This window comes from Parambassis ranga, chromosome 9 (assembly GCF_900634625.1).
Source record: "Parambassis ranga chromosome 9, fParRan2.1, whole genome shotgun sequence".
In the NCBI taxonomy this organism is placed as follows: domain Eukaryota; kingdom Metazoa; phylum Chordata; class Actinopteri; family Ambassidae; genus Parambassis; species Parambassis ranga.
Genome location: NC_041030.1, coordinates 2276347 through 2295445, shown reverse-complemented (window position 1 = coordinate 2295445; position 19099 = coordinate 2276347). Strand labels below are relative to the sequence as shown.

The window sequence follows — 19099 nt, the reverse complement described above, 5'->3', positions numbered from 1 at the left end:
GACAAAATACTCAAAAGTAAGTACAATAAATTGAACAAGGGATCCAAGAATGTGTTTGCAAACTGAGCAACAAATGAGATACTTTGCATTTAATTAAACTACATTTTTACATTGAAAATCCCAGGTCATGACTTTATGGCTGCATGTGGCAAATGTGTGGTGCTGTCGGGGGTTAAAGGAGATCCTAAACAAAGGTCACAGAGACAAATACAGCAGTCGTGAACTTCTGTGTATTTATGACATTGCTTCATTACAAATCTCAATAAGTTATGAGTACAGTTCCATTTGTTAAACAATGCTGAGTACAAGAGCAGTATTTCATGACATCTAAGTAACATAAAAGGACTGTATCTGGCAAAGACTGAGGGGTGCGTCTATTATTTAAGGTAACAGTGAACAGGGCCACAAAATCAGAGCGTTTGACCAGCTGTGACCCGTCTTTGCTGCTCCAGAAAAAGGAGGAAAACGTTGAAAATTGCACATCAAAGTGGGCATCCTCATACAGCAGTTCCAAAGCTTTACTTCAGAATGGTGTCTTCATTTGCTGCGAGGAGGAAAGTAAAATATTAGTTGGTTTGAGTGAATAAATGTAGTGTAAACCAGATTACATCCAAACTATATATGAGCCGTGCAGCATGACGATGCTACCTTCTGCTAGCTGCTTTGCAATGCGCTCCTGCTCCTCACGGGCCTTCTTCTCCTCCTCCTCAATCCTCCTCTCCTCAGCTGCGATGGGTTTCAGGTGTTCTGAGAGTATAAAAAGTGTTTGTTAAACAACAACAAAAAGAACTTTCTGTACATTCAGAAGGTTGAAGCAAGACAATTATACTTGTAGAAAATGCCACAAGTCCAGTTGCCTTGCTTCAACCTTCTGAATGACATGACCTGGATGACTGAGAATCTTTATCCACAACTTCCTGTATACTCCTGCAAGTAAACTTAGAAAACGTACCATATCTCCTTTTGCCATAGATGATGCCAGCAATCAAAGCTGAATACCTGGCTGTCTGTAACAGAAAAAAATAGTACAAGTGATAGTCATTAAATAGTTAGCATAATTAGCCTTTCTATACTCAACAAGTATAACAGAAATACGACACGTTTTTATTTCAACACCTTGATTAAACATTGCAGCAAGTTACTGCGACTTTGGTCATGGGCAGAAAGTAAATCCACAAATGATTGTTTTTTTCCCAGTGTGGTTGTAGGACTTTCTAATTAGGCGAACATAGAATCTAATAAGCACGAGTCAATAATACTTTCATACATTTTCATGTCTCATTCCTGTGACAAAAAAAACATTAGGGGGCGACAACGTGGAGGACAATTTGTTAGGTTAAATATTACAGAACAAGCAGTAAACGAGTGATGCAAAGGTAAAGATGTCTCTATTCTACTGCAACGTCCATAATAGTTGCCCCCATAATAAACTAATGCAGTTCTATTAACAATAATAATGTAGACATGAGGCGTTTCAATGGACGCAGCTGCTAGCTTGTGTGCTATTAACAGAATAAAGGCTGATGTTCCGTCAGTGCGCGCTGCATTTCACAATGGAATTAAACTACAGCACTGTTAAGAAATACTGCAGCTTGCTGCTATGCTCACTGACACTGCTGTACCGACACCACTGACAACATTACGAAGTTACCAGTCCGTATAAGCTAGCATGCTAATAGTTAGCAAGTTAGCGTGTTTTGTCGTGCAGCAAGCATTACAAAATTCAAAAGGAATCAGTTCAAGCTTTAAAGTAAAAACGAGAAACACTTTCTTCCAACAACTTTGGTAACACAAACCTTGATCAAGGGCGACACAGCAACGGGAGGAGCCATGATTTAACAGCAGGCTAACAACTAGCAACAGAGGTCACTTTACCACCGCAGAGGACTACGGGAGGGGACGTCTTCTTCTTTTGAGTTCTCTACTGCCGCTTAAACTCACAGTGTTGAAGTGCTGCCACCTTCTGGCTCATGATTATTAATATTATGTCCTCTATAATAATAATAAGGACAACGCATTGCATACGAACTACTTTTCTTTTCTTAATCACTAGTACTAAATATTTGTGTGTGGGGATTTTTCCTGGTTAATATAGTTAAATAAAAACATTGCATCTTAATATTAACTCAAAATCTATTATGTAGTAGCGGATGTCATACTGTAGGGGTCAGTGGAGATGCTTACACAGTATTCAATCAGAGGAGACTATTTTGTGAGCCAAACAGTGTTTATTCAAACAGTGTATGCGGCTGCAGTCTGTGTTTTGGTTGCACAGCACATAAAATTATTGCAGGCAAAACTACAGGAAAGTGCAAACATGTGAAAATTCATTCAAAGGGTTGAAATTAGACAACTGGACTTGTTTTTGAGATGTTTCGCTGCTCCTCTGAACAGCTTCATCCGTTTTAAATGTTTGGTTTGAAAGAGGAGTCAAGGAAGCCATCTATGTTACGCAGCGCCTCCACCCATTCCCAGGAAGTTTCACTCCAAGTCACATGTCCATGAAATACAAAGGGTCATTAAGCTGTCCCACCACCACAGCTCCCCCTGTAGTCTCTGTCTCGTTAGACAGAGACAGTCATTAGACACACCTGAGCTTAATAAAAGCAACACAGGTAAGTATGGAGACATCTATGAGCTAATCGTCATGTGAGTCCCTCCCACATCCACCCACTGAGGTCTTCCAACACATACGGCCTGTTTCAGCACCAAACCAGAGGAGCAGGGCAGCGTCTTCGAGTAAACTCTGCATTAACATACATATGAAAAGCAGCACTAGTATCACAAGCAGCCCTGTGGAAAACCTTGGTTGCCATTTCTTCTGCAGCCAATAAGCTGTCTGAACTGTAGAGTAGTAGTGTCGGCTGATCTGTGCCCTGAGAGCTGCACTAGTGATTAAAGGCTTTTGCCATCAAGACCTACCCAGCAGGTGAAGGGCATCGGGTCTGACGCCTTCATCCAAAGGATGCTGATATCACATTTAGCCCTAATATTCTGCCTTTGACTGTACTATGTGGTGCAAGGCATACATGCTTTACTATTGCTTAAAAAATATGTTTTTCTGTATATACAAAATCAAATATTTGAACGTATCACTGCTTCATTGTCTCCCTCTGGAAGTCTCCTGGTTGCCAGAATGTTGGATTGTTTTATTACTAATTGGCTTGCAGCAGTATATGCCTGTGTGATCCCTGTCATAACTTAAATGTTCAGGATCAAAGGATCCATCCATTTTAATTTATCGATCTTGTACATTTTTGCACAGTGTTATAGTTGAGCATATTTCTTCTTTACAAAACAAACAAAGAAAAAACAACAATCAGGGTGCTTGACATTGGTGGTTTCCAAAGCAGTAGCTGAGCTTTGTCGCCGTCCGCTGGGCAAATCTAATCTTGCCTCTCTTCTTGAGGGCTGCTGTGTACTGATTGGACTTGAGTTTGGAGTAATAGTCCGAGAACTTGTTGAAGAGGATGGATATGGGCAGGCCGTTGAGGATGATTCCAAAAGCGATGCAGATGAAGGCAAAGATGCGACCCAGTATTGTTTCTGGGTAGACGTCTCCATATCCCACAGTGGAGATGCTGACCTGCAGGGAGAGGGAGGAGTGAGGAGATCAGTGAGTACTGACAGAGACATGAACCAGTGTCCTGTTCTTTAGTTTTAGTCACTCCCCCGAAAAACACACATGATAGCACTGTGTAGCCTTGTTCTATTGCCTTTGTCAGGTTTCCTGCTTTGTCTTCCTATTGATAGTCACAACATCTGACTGTGTTGTGTTAATCTATTCTCAGGGCAATCAACTGGAGCCAGAAGTTTGAAAAAAAAAGTAAAGTCACAAATAGTAATTTGTGACTACTTTTTCAAAACGTCTATTCATACATTCATTTATAAGGTGTCCTCCTAACTGGCTTTAGTAAATCAAGCTCAAAAGAATGTGTTCTGTGCCTTCTGTTTATAACACAGTTCCCCTCACTGTTCCATCACTATCATTCAGCAGATTATCATTTCCTTCCACTGGATTAGAAGTAAGAATCTACTCCCCCCTTTGGGAGGGAGGAGAATCGTCTGTTAATGTCAACAGGCACTCAGTGAATCAACTGTTGTAAAATACTGACATATTTTTGTTGAACCCCTCCCACTCCCCTTCAATTATTCCCCCATCTTTTTTTGTTTTTGTTTTTTGTTTTTTTCCATTTTAATTTCCGTTTGCCTGGTCATGACCTTTTGTTCATTGTACTGTGCTGTACATAGGCCTGTTATTGAAAAACATCAGGCGTCAAAAATACTCATGTGCAACCTGTTTAAATGTAATCATTGACAGTACAAGTTCCATGTACCACAGCATGAGTAGACATGTCCTTAAGCAGCTGACCTCATTGTGTTTGGTAAGTCAGGTAGTGCGGTCGGAGTGTAATCTAATAATGCTACACAGCTCACGCACCATTCAGGAACTATGTCAGCAGTAAAGTCATTAAAGGCCACTCTAGCTTTAAATAAAGGCTAATTACTTTACTACTTGATTTACATAGCATCTTTTTTATACTTCCTGTGTTTTAAAATTCTTCAAAAATGCACTTACAGCTGCCCACCACCATGCATGAGGGATGCTGGTGAAGTTTGTATGTGGCATGTCATGCTCCACAGTATAAACCATGGCAGAGAAGCTGAAGATGCCCATAGCGATGAAGAGGAAGAGGCAGCCCACTTGCTGGTAGCACTGACGCAGGGTGAACCCAAACGCCCTCAGACCTGTGGAGTGACGTGCCAGCTTCAGGATACGAAAGATTCTCATCAGTCTCATGATCCTCAGCACTTGGCCCAGCTTTCCCACCTGACCCACCGCCTGCATGTCGGCCTCGTGCTTCACGTAGTTATCGTGGCTGTCGAAGAACTCCAAGACCACCTGCAGGTACAGAGGTAGGATGGCGATCAGGTCCACGGTGTTGAGCACACTCCTGCTGAAGGATCTGATGTCAGGTGTGGAGATCAGACGCAGCAGGTACTCCATAGTGAAAAAGGCGATGCACATGGACTCCACATATTCCCAGTATGTCTTCCCACTCATGTGACCTGTGGCAGTTCTGTACTGCATCTCTTCCACTGTGTTGAGAGTCATGGCCACCAGGGAGATCAGGACGAAAAGACTGGAGGCCACAGCCATCAACTTGGCCTTGACAGATGAAAAGGGCTTCTCCATCAAGTTCCAGATAGCTCTGCGATTCTGACCCATGAACATGTCATGAAATAGCTCTTCATTCTCCTCGATCTCCACTTCAGCTTCCAGCTCCCTTTGGATCTTTAGCTGCTCGTTAAGTTCATCTTGCCTCTCTTCAAATGAAATGCGGCAGCAGCGGTGGGTGTTCTTGATCCTCACACCCCAGTAGTTGATTTCCTCCAAGAAGTTACGAGGACACAACTCATCTATGATCCAAAGCACACCGGTCCTGTAGAAGTTGAAAATGCTATGAAAAACATCCGGATCCCTGTCAAAGAAGTACTCATTGTTGCTCACTGTGTAGTCATCACACAGGTCCAGCTTCATGTTGTGGTCTGTGTAGGTGGCCAGTCGTCCTATCCTGGTCTTGGGGTACTTGGCAGCCATCTTGTAGGCTATCTGGTATGGCTTCCCACCTACATTGATGTTGATCATGTAGTTCTTTTTGGATGGTGAAGTGTGTTTGGAGAAGTATGGGTCATCCTCTTCGTCCTCATACTCAGCATAAATGTCATAGATGTCCCTGGTGCTCAGCTCCTCCAAGGAGGTCCATGTCTTCACGCAGCTTTCCTTGGCTAGCGGGTAAACAATCTCAGAGGGTCTCCGGTTAATATCCAAATCTGTCACTTTGTAGTTGGGGAAGAGACTTTGTCTCCTGTTCCGTATCTTGACCACCTTCTTGTTGCTCCCCATGTTGATTCCCCCCCACCCCCACCCCCAAGACTACACAGCAGACAGAGCGCTCAGACCGACCAGCATTACCGCAGTCTAATAGCCCCTTTACCTAAGCTTGGAAGACATGAGCAGGATGCCTCATGTCCCCATTAATGTTGCTGACTGAGAGGATCCGTGTGCTTACAGGACATCTAAATACCATTATCCTCTGCTGAGCTGCCTGGCTCACATGACATTGGCTGTGTGGCAGATCTCAACAAACGCAATCGCTTTTATGAAATATGTTATGATATGAACTTATAGTGATTATTTGAATTTGAATGGATTTGACATCTTACATTATTTATGAACACATATAGGCATTTTGTCACACCTTCATCTTTTTGAAATTCCTTCAGATGATCTAGGAAGTCATATTGGAAGTATGTGACTAGAAATACTATTAGATGTCTTTGGTTACTTTAATGTTGTCTGTGGAAAAATACAACACTGTAAGACCTTTTTTCCAAGTTGTAAATTTGCACACACAAAAAAACAAAAAAAAACAAAAACTAAAAATCTAAATGTCCTGAAAAGGTTTAAGCAGGTTGTTATTTTGCACAAAAATGTCAGAGTTTTATGGCAAAGGGAAACAAAGGAGTTCTGGTGGATACATAAAAGAGGATAAGGGCTTTAAGCATTAGCCTACTTCCTGATTGGGAGGTGGTGGGGGTGTTCTTCAGACAAAGTGAGTCCAGGCTGCACGGTCTAGAAATGATCTTTTGTTTTAATGTTAGACCTTAGAAGTGACGCAGCAAGGATGTGCCTTGGTATGTAATCTGGAGTAACAGCTAGGAGTGATTCAGATGGAATTTCCTTTGAAAAGAGCTCTGGTGTCACACACACACACACACACACACACACACACACACACACACACACACACCCACACACCCACGCGCTTTGCTTGGCATTGAATCCTCTTATTGGAAGTTAGATTATTGCCCTGATGATTACCAGCAGACTGGCCAGAGATGCCATTCTATAACAAGTATCTTTTCTTCACCTCCCTGCTGCCAGCCACCAGGAAGTCATTAAAACAATTAAGGATTTAAGTCATCACATTTAAATTGAGCCACCAGACTTAAACTAGTCCTGTTAGTGTAGTGTGTTATAAGAACAAGAGGTGAGCTGGAACTGCCCTGCACACCACATGGTCCTGTTAGGTGTCAGCTGGCCGCAGTAAAAGAAATGTTCATATTTAGCATATGGGCTATACGGTATCATATATAGGTTAGTTGTATTTTTCTTCTTATTTAAATTTTCAATCTAAACCTTAACTCAAAGGAACACAATTATTTTCACTTCCTGAAAATGTCACTTGTTGCCACAGCAACAGGCATCCTCCTACAAACAATTTTACTCCTTAGACTATAGCAAATATTCTCAACTATGCAAAGCAGGTTCAGCATGTCTGTCTACTTGCATCAGCTTTATGTACTGCATCAGTCGTTGAAATCAGTCAACCACTGACATAATGACGATTTTAAACTGTCATACCTTCTTGGCACAAACACAATAGTTTCAGCCTGACAACATCAACAGCCTGAAAGAATTAAGTCAAGATTCTTACAGGCAGTAAAGCAGCAATGTAAAACTAAACATCAGAGTCTCTATGTTTGCATTTCTCAGGGATTAAATATCATCTGCTCTCAAGGTCTCCTGTCAGTCACAAATGTCCACAAGATTTACAGATCAAATTTAGTAAAGTCCCTTTAAAGCTGCTTAGTAAAACAAGAATGAAGGTTATAATCCATCTGTAGGCTTATAACCCCACCCCCATCATATACATTCTTTGTAAGAATCTCACACAGATTGCTCAGTAACCATAACGACCTGACCTCTCCTGACATGATTGTACATGGTCAGTTCAAAGAAGGGATGAACTGATCACTCGTTGTAATAACTATACCTACAGACTCCACAGCAGTGTGCACCACACCATAAAGACTCTGTATAGTTCTTCTTTATATCTATTATGTTGATGACATATGTACATCTGTACCTTCCAGCCATTTATAATTGAACAGTAGCCATGTTTCAGGTGTTCAAAGTCTATTTCAAGGTGAAAACTGTTTGTATGTCATCAGAGTTGGTTAGTCCGTTTACACTGTGAAAAGAGTTAGAAGTGAGGACTGTGTTCTTCTCCTTAAGAGAGAAGCCACACTGCAGTTCCCAGAGGTACATAAGGATTTGCTCAATACATCATTAAACAACAAGGCAATTTATTAAATAACCAAACAAAGTGTGATCATATGTATAAGGAAACTCAACATATTCAAACTGGACGTCTTGTAGATTAAAAAAAAACTACATAGTACATACAGTGTTGTGGCACAGCCGGGCCTGGCAACACAGGGCTCTGTCAAGCTTGTTATACTAGAATAAGAGACTGTATGATTGTGTGAAAATAAAAGCGTGATATTTTTTAATATTAAGATCAACCTTAGACTAAAAGTTCATGTCAAAAGCTGAAGACATTATTCAAATAATATAAGCTGATGTGTAAATTTCCGAAGGACTTCCTCTTTTATTGCCTAATGAACAAATTGAGGCGATGTGCGCACATTTAAGGTTTTCTATTTGTGAATTCATTTTAGTAAATTATGACATCAGTGCAAACCTTTTGTATTTTTACCGCAGATACGGGTGGAAGGAATGTGTTTATAAAGAAGTCACAAGGTTTTTTTTCTGCATTCTAAAAAATCCTTTGTGAGAGTCTTGCGATCATTTATTTTGAAAAGCCCAGCCGGAAGTCATTGGTAGGACTCCCCTTATTTGCTGAATAAACGCTGTTTTTAAAGGGAAACCAAGGTTGTTGAGGTCTGTTGTGGGCAAAGCAGGTGGAAGGTAGGGGTAAACTCATCTTTATGTGCTAGTTTTCCAAGCAGCATCGGTGTTCTTATCGTTTAAATGTTTGTTGGGTAGCTCTTTACCGCTTAAGTGAACGGAAATCAAGATGCGGTTAAGTGTCAAGTCAAGACAACTGTTAAAGTGCAAGCTAACTAGCTTGCTATGTTGAAGCTAGCAAGGCTAACGATACCGCCGTTACCCGGTTTACGGGAGAAGGAAGCCGAGCTCCGTGATGATGTTACAGCCTTTGTTGGCTGTGGAGAAGTGGACACATATACTGCAGTGTTTACGGAGGATATTGTCACGTTCGGTTTAGGTGTTGTAAGAGTGGCGAATATTTATTGTGAATGGCTGCCGGGGATGGGGGTGTTATGGCCCCTGTACACAAACACACAAACAGTTTTGCTTTTTAATAAGCCACTGTTCCTGCTCACCAAAGCTTATTTAAGAACAGCAATAGAAATGTTAAAATCATTGTATTAATGATTATTTTTACTGTTCTTCTTACAGTATTACTACACGTTCCACATGCATTCACATGTGTAGTTTGTTTTCATTTGATAATATATCAGCTCAAACAATATGTACCTTTCATACACTGCAGTGCATGAAAGGTACATATTGTTTTAGCTTTAATCATTGTGAAGGCTATTTTGACTTTGGTCAAAGTTAGACAAAGATCTAAATGTCCATGGCCAGAAAGTGAATCCTTAGTTTGACTGCTGTGTTTTAGGTGTTCAGTAGTAGACCTACAGCAATAAAGCATTCATGACTAGCAAAGCTCATGTCCTGTTATAACAATTAACATCTTACAGTGACAATAAGGAGAATTTAAAAAATATCTAGGGTTTCATTTCTGCCTTCTTCTAGATCATTCTAAGCTTCCCCGTCTTTTATGAACAGTGTAAAATCGTACAGTATGTATGCTGGCCTTTGAAAGCTTTTGCTTTTTGCACTCTGTCTACTGCTGACTTTTCATATTTAAAATAGTTAGAACCACAGTAAACAGGACAGCAGTGTGTGTAGCAATGATATGAGAAAATAATTTGAAGAAAAGAAACTGCTGAGCTGGCCAATCATTTTGATTTCTTTCTCCAAATCAGTTTTCCCCTGTGGTGAACTAAAGAAAATTGAAAACCCACTAGCTGCTTGATAGTTGTTTGATTATGATATTCTGTCTTGGTAGAAAGAAAACTATGCTTACCAGAGAAACTTGAACCTGTCAGACTTATTTACTTCAGAGAAAAGTAGCCAGCAGCATACTCAAAACTAAACTGATTAAGAAAAGCTGTTGAATGTGATGTTTGTATACTGTGACTCAAGGTCTGTTTAATAAAGTCCATACAGATGGAGTAGCTTGTGAAGCAGATGGTGGTGGTCATCGCAACAGATGAGTCATTGTCCTCTAGAGTCTATCAGCAGTTGACATATTGTTGTGGAACAACCCTTAAACCCTCCTGTAGTCCCCGTACATTAATAGCTAAAGTCAGAATTGAAACTAAAGCTGTCACATGGAACTCTAACATCAGTGTTGCCTGCAATTTACAATAACCTATGACAGATATTTATATAAGCACAAAATGTTCATACTAACAGGGCAGTGGATGAGCTTCTTTTGGACAACAGCTCCTTCTTTGTGTATGTCTTCCTGTGTATTCCCTTCGAGCCAAGGACATGCTTGTAACTGTAGTCTGTAAAATGATATATCCTGTGTTGTGGCACTCTTCCCTCCAACACAGCGCTGACCTTGCCTAACTCCTCACTCTCTAAAGGGTGCACTTTGCCTTGACGGGACTTTTACAGCAGTGTGGTGCTGCTAATTTCTTTTCAGATTTGCTTTGGTAACAAATTAGCTATAACTGGCCATTGGACAAAAAAATGTTAGTTTAGAATTTAGTGAACATATTAAGTTTGCAAATTTACAGTAAACAGTAAAGTTTACAGTAAAGTCTGGTCCCTTTGCACTGATATTTAACAGTGATAGATGAAAACATAAATGCTTTAAGTGTCTAGTTTGATCACATAGAACTGTGACGCTTCATGTCCATCAATGCTGGCAGTGGTGGAGAAAAGACTATGTAGTCAGATATGTGTGATTGGGTTGTTGTCCTCTTGTATATTTAGTACATACACACTAAGTCTTCCTGTCACACAGGCTCAGAATGTATGTGAATGCTAGCATGTCAGCTGTACCCCTGCTCTAGCTTTGTTTTAATTTATTCTGTCAAGCTGAACCTTGCATGCATTTTGAGTGCAGCTGGCATGTAGAGCAGTGGTGACAATTTCTGACACTGAATAAAAGTAAAACTCTTTAAGATGAAGTTGAAATCTGACCTTTTATTTTTTTATGAACCCTCCCTCTTTCTTCAGGTTGCTGCTGGTTGCAGGGCCCTGTGGAGCAGACGTGCGGTGCCATTCCCCCTTTTTGTCCTCTCATGTCCTCCCCTGTGTGTTTTCCTGTGTGTTAGTGACCCCGCACCCCCACCCACCCCCTACCTGATCCCTCCTGTTGTGTTGCTCTTCTATCCCAAAGCTCCTGTCTCACCCCATGCTTGGGACAAAGCCAGCTCACTGCCAGCCCAATGACTGCCTGGATCGTCCTGCCTGTCAGCCTGTCTGCCTTTTCCATCACAGGAATATGGATAGTGTGAGTCAAAGGAGTAGTGTGTGTGTGTGTGTGTGTGTGTGTGTGTGTCACATCTATACATACTGTGCACATGTCCAAGAGTTTGGACTGCATGGCTTCTTCAGTTCTGCTCAGCAGAACAGCAAAACTGAAGAAGCCGCTGAGGCGAGTGGCGAAAAGTCTTACAAAAACTCCTTGAGTCCAGTTGCCTAGGTTTAAACTCTTGGACACGACTATGACCTGGATGAATGAGAGCATCCACAGACATACTGTGCACATGTGTAGCTGCTCATGAGGAGCAGTAAGGTCAGATTTTCTGGATTGTTGTGATAATTGGATCAGATCACTTTAAATCATATTCTTTACCCTACAGGTATGCCATGGCTGTGGTGAATCACCATGTATGCCCTGTGGAGAACTGGTATGTGATACTCTTCTTTATGGCATTATGTGGTAGTCGGATTCAAAATGTACCATCAAAGAATGGACACCTATTGTGTCACTTCCACAGGTCTTACAATGTGACATGCACAGAGGACCTCCCCAGACCAGGTTTTCCCAAGACATGCTGCACCATCCAGGACATCCCCCTGATCAGGTTCTCCTGCTTTCTACACTCTTTGTGTCAAAGTACAAATGCTATTTTGTGTCACTGAAGGCCCTGAGGCATGAATTTGCACCTTATGATGTTGTGGCTGTGTGACAGTGGTGAATAAATTGAACTTGTTTAATCTGCACATAGCCTTTAACCACACCCCAGCACAAATGTGCTCTGCTAAAAAGCATAGATGTATTTAACTGTGTATTACGTATTTTTTAATCTTCTATTATCACATTCCACCAGGGTAATAATGCACGATTGACAGCAAAGTTGTGTATACAGTTATATGTATGCATTTATCTATAAGATACTCGTTTTGTCAACATTACCCTACAGTAAATGTGGCTCCTACCCTCCTGAAAGCTGCCTGTTCAGCCTGATCGGCAACGTTGGAGCCTTCATGGGTAAGGTCTCAACTCACCTGAACTCAACACACACTGAGTCACTGAGATTAATATTATGAATGCTTCCTAAGTATGTCAAATTAAGAACTATTTCTGACAGTAAAGACAGTAGAACATAAAGCTAGCAGCTGGTTAGCTCAAAGACTGTGGTAGCTTGCATGGCTCTTTCTAAAGTGTTGGAGACTTTGAGGATCCATACATGCTTTTGGCCCTCATGGAAGAGGGACTATCTGCATCCAGGAACAGAGGGAGTATGGAGATGGGGTTCACAAAGAGACAACAATGGCTCATGTAGATGGAAATGTGGACTGGGGCACAGAAGGTTCAGAATAACTTACAGTCAATGTGGAAAATGTTGTGTACCTGCAGTAACTCTTTATCTCTGTCACAGGTGTGTCTAAATGTAGCCATGAGCAAGATTAGCATAAGTGTCTTATGACAAAATGATGTTTTGTTAAATAACGTAAATTGTGTATCCAATGTGTGAATGGAGCTCCCTAAATACTAGTGAGTTATGGTTATGTGATACACCGGCTCCTGGCTAGGCACATTTACTTACTAGAGACATCTCTGACGTCTTTGAAAGGTTTCCAGGCAACCATCAAAGGCTCCAGGAAGTGGCTTCAACCACAGAGAAGTCGTTTTTGGTCACTTCCCATAAAATCACTTGACATACATATAACTAGTCAAAACAAGCATTCAGAGGTGGATTTTTGATCTTTGGACAGAATGTTTCTAGTCCTTTTTTATTACCAGCTGAGTTCAGGAATATAAAAATAATTTAACTGACAGTAATTAATTAAAAATGATTGTTTGCCATTAAGTATTATTCTTTAATTTTGATAGTTAAGCTTTGGGTAATGCCCTGTGAAATGTCATAGTAAAATCCTTCTGACTGACTGAAGATGGCTCACTCTGTATGTTATATTAATCCTCTGCGGTGCCCACAGATGTCCACTGCTAGCCTTGAAGAGTTACAGCGGGGCCTGAAATAGCCTGTGCTCTGTAATCAATAATGAATGCAGCTTTCCTTCCACTTCCCCCCTTCGTCCTTTCCCTTGCCTGCACCCTCCATGGCCTTCCATCATTACCATACTCCTCTTTCCCTAGTCTGGATTTATCACCACTGATTTCAGACTTCCCTCCCCCCCAAACCTTAATTGCATCTTTCCAGCTGTTTTCGCTACCACTACATTATCCACATCACCTTCCCCTCTCACATGTGCATATTTTGATTTTTATCCAGTCCAGTTTTTCCTTTTTATTTTATTTTGTGCAGACACTTGACCGACTGCTAGTAGCTTGTAATGTGTTTTTTATTTCACTGCCTTATATATATATATACTGTAACAGACTGTAACCTGCAGGTTTATAGTTTTCAAACAGTGGAGCTAAGCCTGCCAAGACTGCCAGCTGGCCCATTATGCAACCAGAGATGTCGATAGATAAGAGAACACATCCTGTGATGAATCAAGTCCAATAGTCTAGCATCAGCAGCATGAGTGGAGCTGCTGCCCAGCCGCTTTCTCATTCATTGAAAAGAAAACAAGGAAGCACATTTACAGTTTGCCTGAGGGATTCTATGAGCTATGTTGTCAGGGGCAATAGCTCCTGGTAGGGTCTCCCAACTAAATTGTCCATTATTGATAGGCTAGACCACAAACGTTTGAAATAGACCCCTATAGACAAACAAAGCCAAGAAATTCAGCCTCCCCTTGCCTGGGAAAGGGAATCCTGGGCCCCACCCTAGAGTCAGATCGGGGGAGGGGCTCATCAGCAAGCACCTAATGGCCGAGCTCTCACCCATGTGGCTTGGACAGGCTGAGCTATAAGACAGGAACTGGGTTGACCCTGTTGTGGGTCCACTACCTGCAATAGGGGCCACAGGGGTTTGGTGCATTGTGATTGGTTGTGGCCGTGTGAGGTCACAGTGTTCTGTGTCACTGCTGCCGAAACTGGTTCTTGGGACCTGGAATACATTTCTTTGGCAGGGAAGGAGCCTGAACCAGTGCAGGAGTTTGACCGATACAGTTAAATATAATTAGTACAGAGATATATAGCGATACTTCTTAGACAGCTCTAGGCTGGAGCCAGCTTTGTTGAGAGAGGTGGGTCACTCTGGAGTTGCCTGGTTGGCTTGTGGGACTGATGGATATCAGTGGGGCAAGTGGGCAGCGGCATCGGCTGATGCCAAGTCCAAGTCTATAGTTGGATGGATAGGTTCCATTTTAATGTCTGTGTAGTAATAGTAAGTACATGTTCACATCACTGCTTGTGCTACTGCTACATTTTTGTAAATCCACTTTAATGGTGCTTTTTTCCTCCCACAGTGGTGATGGTGTGCCTTCTACGCTATGCCCAGGTGATTGAACACAGTCACAGATGTTGGGTCAACACTAGTGCTCTAGTATCCGGCTGCACCAACGCCATCGGCCTGGTCATGGTGGGCAACTTCCAGGTAAACATAAACAGCAAATACCAGTTTCTGTTTTTATTGCACCGCTATTGATCAATTGCGTTGTGTGTGTTCCTGTGTGTCAGGTCGATCACGCCAAATCTCTTCACTACGTGGGTGCTGGTGTTACATTTCCAGCAGGGCTGCTGTTCGTGTGCCTGCAGTGCGTGCTCACCTACCGGGTGGCTGTGACTGCCCTCGACTACTGGATGGCTCATTTCCGGGTGGCCCTGGCACTGGGAGCCATGGTCTCACTCGTCCTCAGTATCCTTTGCATAGAACGTGGATATTCTCTTTTGTATGATAAAATGTAACTATACACAGTGTGTTGTGCTGTAGTCACTGTATAGATACTCCATTGACTAGGTTTCCTAGGAAAGGCCTTTTGTTAATGTTAATGAAATATTTTGAAGTGTGATTGCGAGGGCCAGACTTACACCTGTGAGGATGTAGAACTGCTGGTGATGTGTCTTTGTTGCTGTAGGATTTGTAAGTGATAAATGTTTGTTTAGCTTCTCTGTTGCTTTTAAGTTTAGCTTTTAAGCTTAAGTTTTTTAAGTTCAGTGTACAGTCATAAGACAAATAATTCAAATTATGGAGAAGTGTGTAAGTTCCTTCAGCATACTCTACCTGATCTGTGGATAATGCTGGTTCATTTTCCATCAGTGTGTGAGTAAATACACATGGAGGAAGCCTCTACCGTAACAAGTATTTACACCAGGGGCTTTGTGAATTCCAAATGTAGGGGCCAGTTTTCCCTTATCTTATCAATACAGTGAGGCCTGTTGCAGTTTTACATAATCATATCGTGAACCCTTGGATGTGTTTGTTCTCCTTAACTAGCGTCCTCCTTTTAGGCGGGATCTTCTTCATCCACGAGAGCTTCATCCTGCAGCATGCTGCAGCCATCTGTGAGTGGGTCTTCACCGTGGACATCCTGGTTTTCTATGGCACCTTCACCTATGAGTTTGGCACCGTCACCAGCGAAACCATAATGGCAGGCCTGCAGCAGAGCCACCATGGCTCAGGGGTTATCTTGGACCCCAGAGCCCGGGGCTCAACACTGGGCGGGGCAACAAAGGGCCTCAAGTCTCCAGGGGGAAGCAGCACGTCCACACATCTCAACTGTACCCCAGAGAGCATAGCCATGTTGTAGTTCTGCATCACAGCCCAAAGGTCTCCACTGTCACTGCTGAGGTGCTTCATGGCCTCCCAAACGAAGGCAGGATGACAGGCAGCATGGGCAGGAGGAGAGCAACTTTTGATATCTTTAACCATTGAACCAACACCAGGTAATTCCATCTGTAATGCTGTACAACATTTGTACAAACAACAGTTCTATTTTCTGTTTAATGGAGGGCTGAATGTGGAGCCGGGCAGGGCACTGCAGCCATGAATGTTTTCTAGGATGGTTGTTTATTTGGGCAGTGCTGTGTTAGAGAAGGGTCTTAATCTTTTAAAAACAAGTGTGTGTCACTGGAGTTCAGGTGCAAAGAAAGGGTTTAATCCACAAAGCAAAGTTCAAACAGTTTACTCTCCTCTTCAGATTCTCCTACTCGATGCTTCGTGTGGCCCACCTGTTTTTGGCCTTTTTTTTTCTTATGTCTGCACGGCACACTTTTTAAAACTACAATATATGTTTAATTTTTGATTTTGTGTAGTAAGTAGAAAATATTGAATGTCTAAGAAGTAAACAGTTAACATCTCTGTATGTTTTACAGGCTGTAAGGATTCGGCCTTGTCAATCAATTGAGCATAAATCAGGAAATGATAGACAGAAATTTCACCTGACATTTTGATTTCTCTGCACTGATCATTTGAATGCTGATGGTAAATTATTTTACATATATGTGTCTTTTTCTGCTGTTGTAATCACATTTAAAGCAGAGGTTCATGCGGTCACCATCATTCCATTACTGTCCCACATGCATGATGTTTTCTTCATAGCATTAACATTTCATACCAACTTTTTTATTTCACTGATGTCATGTCCAATGCAATAATTGCCATCAATCATTAGATAGTTTACACTCCGCTGGGGTGAACAATGCCTTTTTTAAGCGTGTTGAGTTGAACAGAGGGCTCTTTTTGTTTTTAAAGACAGTTAAAGTATAATAAAACACGGTAGAACTATAATCTGACTAACACATTTACAAAATACTGGTTCCAGGCTGGACCCTTGGAAGCCTTATTAGTTTAGTGAATAGAGTTCCTGTTCAATACCGAGCGCTGTTCATCAGAGAGGACGATATGATACCTGTAGACCTCACAGTGTTGCAAGATAATATAACCCAGGATGTAGACTGATGTTGAAGTGTGTCATATATGAAGGTTTTTGTATGATTTTCCTGTTGCCAATTTCCCTTAAAGGGACAGTTCACTTCAAAATCAAAGGTTATAATGTGTCCTGTGGACTGTAGAAACTACTGAAAAATGCTCAGAATAAACATTTTAGTTTTTTTGTTATTTTAGAGAAAGCATAAATATCCAAAAACAATATCAATAGATAAATAAACACACCTAAAGTCCACGGGGGGGAAAAGGAATATTTGATTTTAGGGTGAACTGTCCCTTTAAGGCTCAATTATGATTGTACATTAGCGTAACACTTGACTGCCACAAACCTACCACTGCTCCAACTAAAGCTGAATAATGCCACTCAACATAGGTTAGACTTAGAGTCAGTGTTTAAGTGAGAGGCGTTTCTCTGAGGTGTGTTTACTGACACTCAGATACACAGTATTCTGCCCTCTGTGTAGTGTGGATATGTTCGATGGTCTAAAACACTGGAAGCCAGCAATATACATTTTCAAAGGTCATGCCACCTACCTCTTTTATCTTTTGTGGTACTGATGTTGCTTGAAGGTGAAAGCTACAGATCCAACATCTCACGTCGACTTGAGGTTGAGTATTTCATGTAATAGATCCTTAATCCATGGCTTAGATGCACATGATTCATAATCATATGTCAGTTTCTTTACTTTCTGTGCAACTGATTTGAACCTCGTCTTCTTTCTGGGACTACAGCAATCATGTCTTGTTTTGCAAACCTTGCCAAAAAATAGACTGGAGTCCATTTTGATTGGTTTTCTGTGCGTCAGCAGTAGGTGTATGAATTTGTATGGGTGCACTGTTTTAGCCTTATCCTTCGTACTGTGCCAGAGGAGCATGTTGAGGTTTTCTTTTTTATATACATATATATTTTGTGTCCAGCTGTAGCTTATTTTACCTACTGTAACCAAGTCACGGAGCATGACTCCAAACGGCAGCTTGTCTGAGCCCTCACATCGGGGCTGGGTTTGTTCTCTAACAATATCTGTACCATAATACCATCTGTCACAGGCCAAATATTACCATTCAAAGAAGGTTTTTATAACTTTTTCTTTTGTGAAAATGTGCACTTCAGTAAGCTGTCCAGTGGTATGTTTGTTTGGGAGAACCTTGTACTACAAAAGGCTGCCTGAATATACATGTCTTGAACTCTAGCAACACAAATGTCTACAAACTGTACCATCTCTTTTTCAATTTGAAAAACATGTAAACAAATGATACCAGAGGAGTTGGAGAAATCCCTGAAAACACAAATTATTTTGTTTCCTTTTATAAATTGTGTAAATATGTATGATTTGTCTCTCATTTAGGTATTTTCTTTTGACAGAGATTTATATTCAAATATGAAATAAAAATGATAAATTATTAGCAGATGGTTTGCTTGGACTGTCCTTTAAGTATTATGTTGATACGAGGGAAACAGGATCCATGATTATACATAAAAAAATAACGATTTTTGCTAGAGCACACTGATTCTTTAAAACAAGTAAAAATGGAAGCCTTTGTGGAGCAGCGTTAGTAACTATGCTTCATCAAAAAATCTTTATTTGCAAGGACAAATAACAATTTTACAGCATCTGACAGTTTATGGCAAACTTGCATACATATATAATTAAAAATCCTACTTAAAGGTAGGGTAGGAGATTTCATTCTGATGCACTTTTTGTTAAATTAGTGTAACTTCTCTTTACAATCCGATAGCAACCGATTAGTTCGGCAGTTTCACTTTAAAACGAAGAATATGAATCATCTGTGGAAGCTATAAAACACTAAAAACATCAGCCAATCCTACGAGGCGCACCTGCACGTTTAGTTGGCTGCTCCCTTCCTGCTCGCATCAGAGAGGTACGTGCATGATGGCCGAAGTCACAGACTGGTTGGGAGGCGTGGCTTCAGGGTG

General features: G+C 41.3%; 2 protein-coding genes and 1 long non-coding RNA gene across 3 annotated transcripts; 1 reads left to right on the top strand and 2 right to left on the bottom strand.

The window, feature by feature from the left end:
• Positions 1-211: 211 nt before the first annotated feature.
• LOC114441724 (uncharacterized) lies at positions 212-1931 on the bottom strand. The gene is made up of 4 exons (XR_003671275.1): positions 1797-1931; positions 953-1007; positions 649-747; positions 212-544 (listed from the first exon to the last, which is right to left on the bottom strand). It is a non-coding gene; the product is annotated as an uncharacterized LOC114441724 (long non-coding RNA).
• Positions 1932-3319: 1388 nt separating this feature from the next.
• LOC114441085 (potassium voltage-gated channel subfamily V member 2-like) lies at positions 3320-5908 on the bottom strand. Its single transcript, XM_028413853.1, has 2 exons — positions 4580-5908; positions 3320-3586 (listed from the first exon to the last, which is right to left on the bottom strand). The coding sequence occupies exons 1-2, from the start codon at positions 5906-5908 to the stop codon at positions 3320-3322; spliced, it is 1596 nt and encodes a 531-aa protein (XP_028269654.1).
• A 2789-nt stretch (positions 5909-8697) lies between these two features.
• Positions 8698-18570, top strand: LOC114441704 (transmembrane protein 150A-like). Its single transcript, XM_028414753.1, has 8 exons — positions 8698-8779; positions 11153-11429; positions 11782-11829; positions 11920-12006; positions 12346-12413; positions 14744-14871; positions 14955-15132; positions 15726-18570. Exons 2-8 carry the CDS (start codon positions 11365-11367, stop codon positions 16022-16024), a joined length of 873 nt encoding a protein of 290 aa, XP_028270554.1. The 5' UTR covers positions 8698-8779; positions 11153-11364; the 3' UTR covers positions 16025-18570.
• Positions 18571-19099: the final 529 nt, after the last annotated feature.

What these genes read in the sequence shown, in the direction of transcription:
- LOC114441704 (XM_028414753.1), top strand. Translation starts at nt 11,365, where the DNA reads ATGACTGCCTGGATCGTCCTGCCTGTCAGCCTGTCTGCCTTTTCCATC. An exon ending in ATCACAGGAATATGGATAGT is followed by an intron (nt 11,430 to 11,781) that starts GTGAGTCAAAGG and finishes TTTACCCTACAG; the next exon opens with GTATGCCATGGCTGTGGTGA. An exon ending in CAACGTTGGAGCCTTCATGG is followed by an intron (nt 12,414 to 14,743) that starts GTAAGGTCTCAA and finishes TTCCTCCCACAG; the next exon opens with TGGTGATGGTGTGCCTTCTA.
- LOC114441085 (XM_028413853.1), bottom strand. Translation starts at nt 5,908, where the DNA reads ATGGGGAGCAACAAGAAGGTGGTCAAGATACGGAACAGGAGACAAAGT. An exon ending in ATGCATGGTGGTGGGCAGCT is followed by an intron (nt 3,587 to 4,579) that starts GTAAGTGCATTT and finishes CTCTCCCTGCAG; the next exon opens with GTCAGCATCTCCACTGTGGG.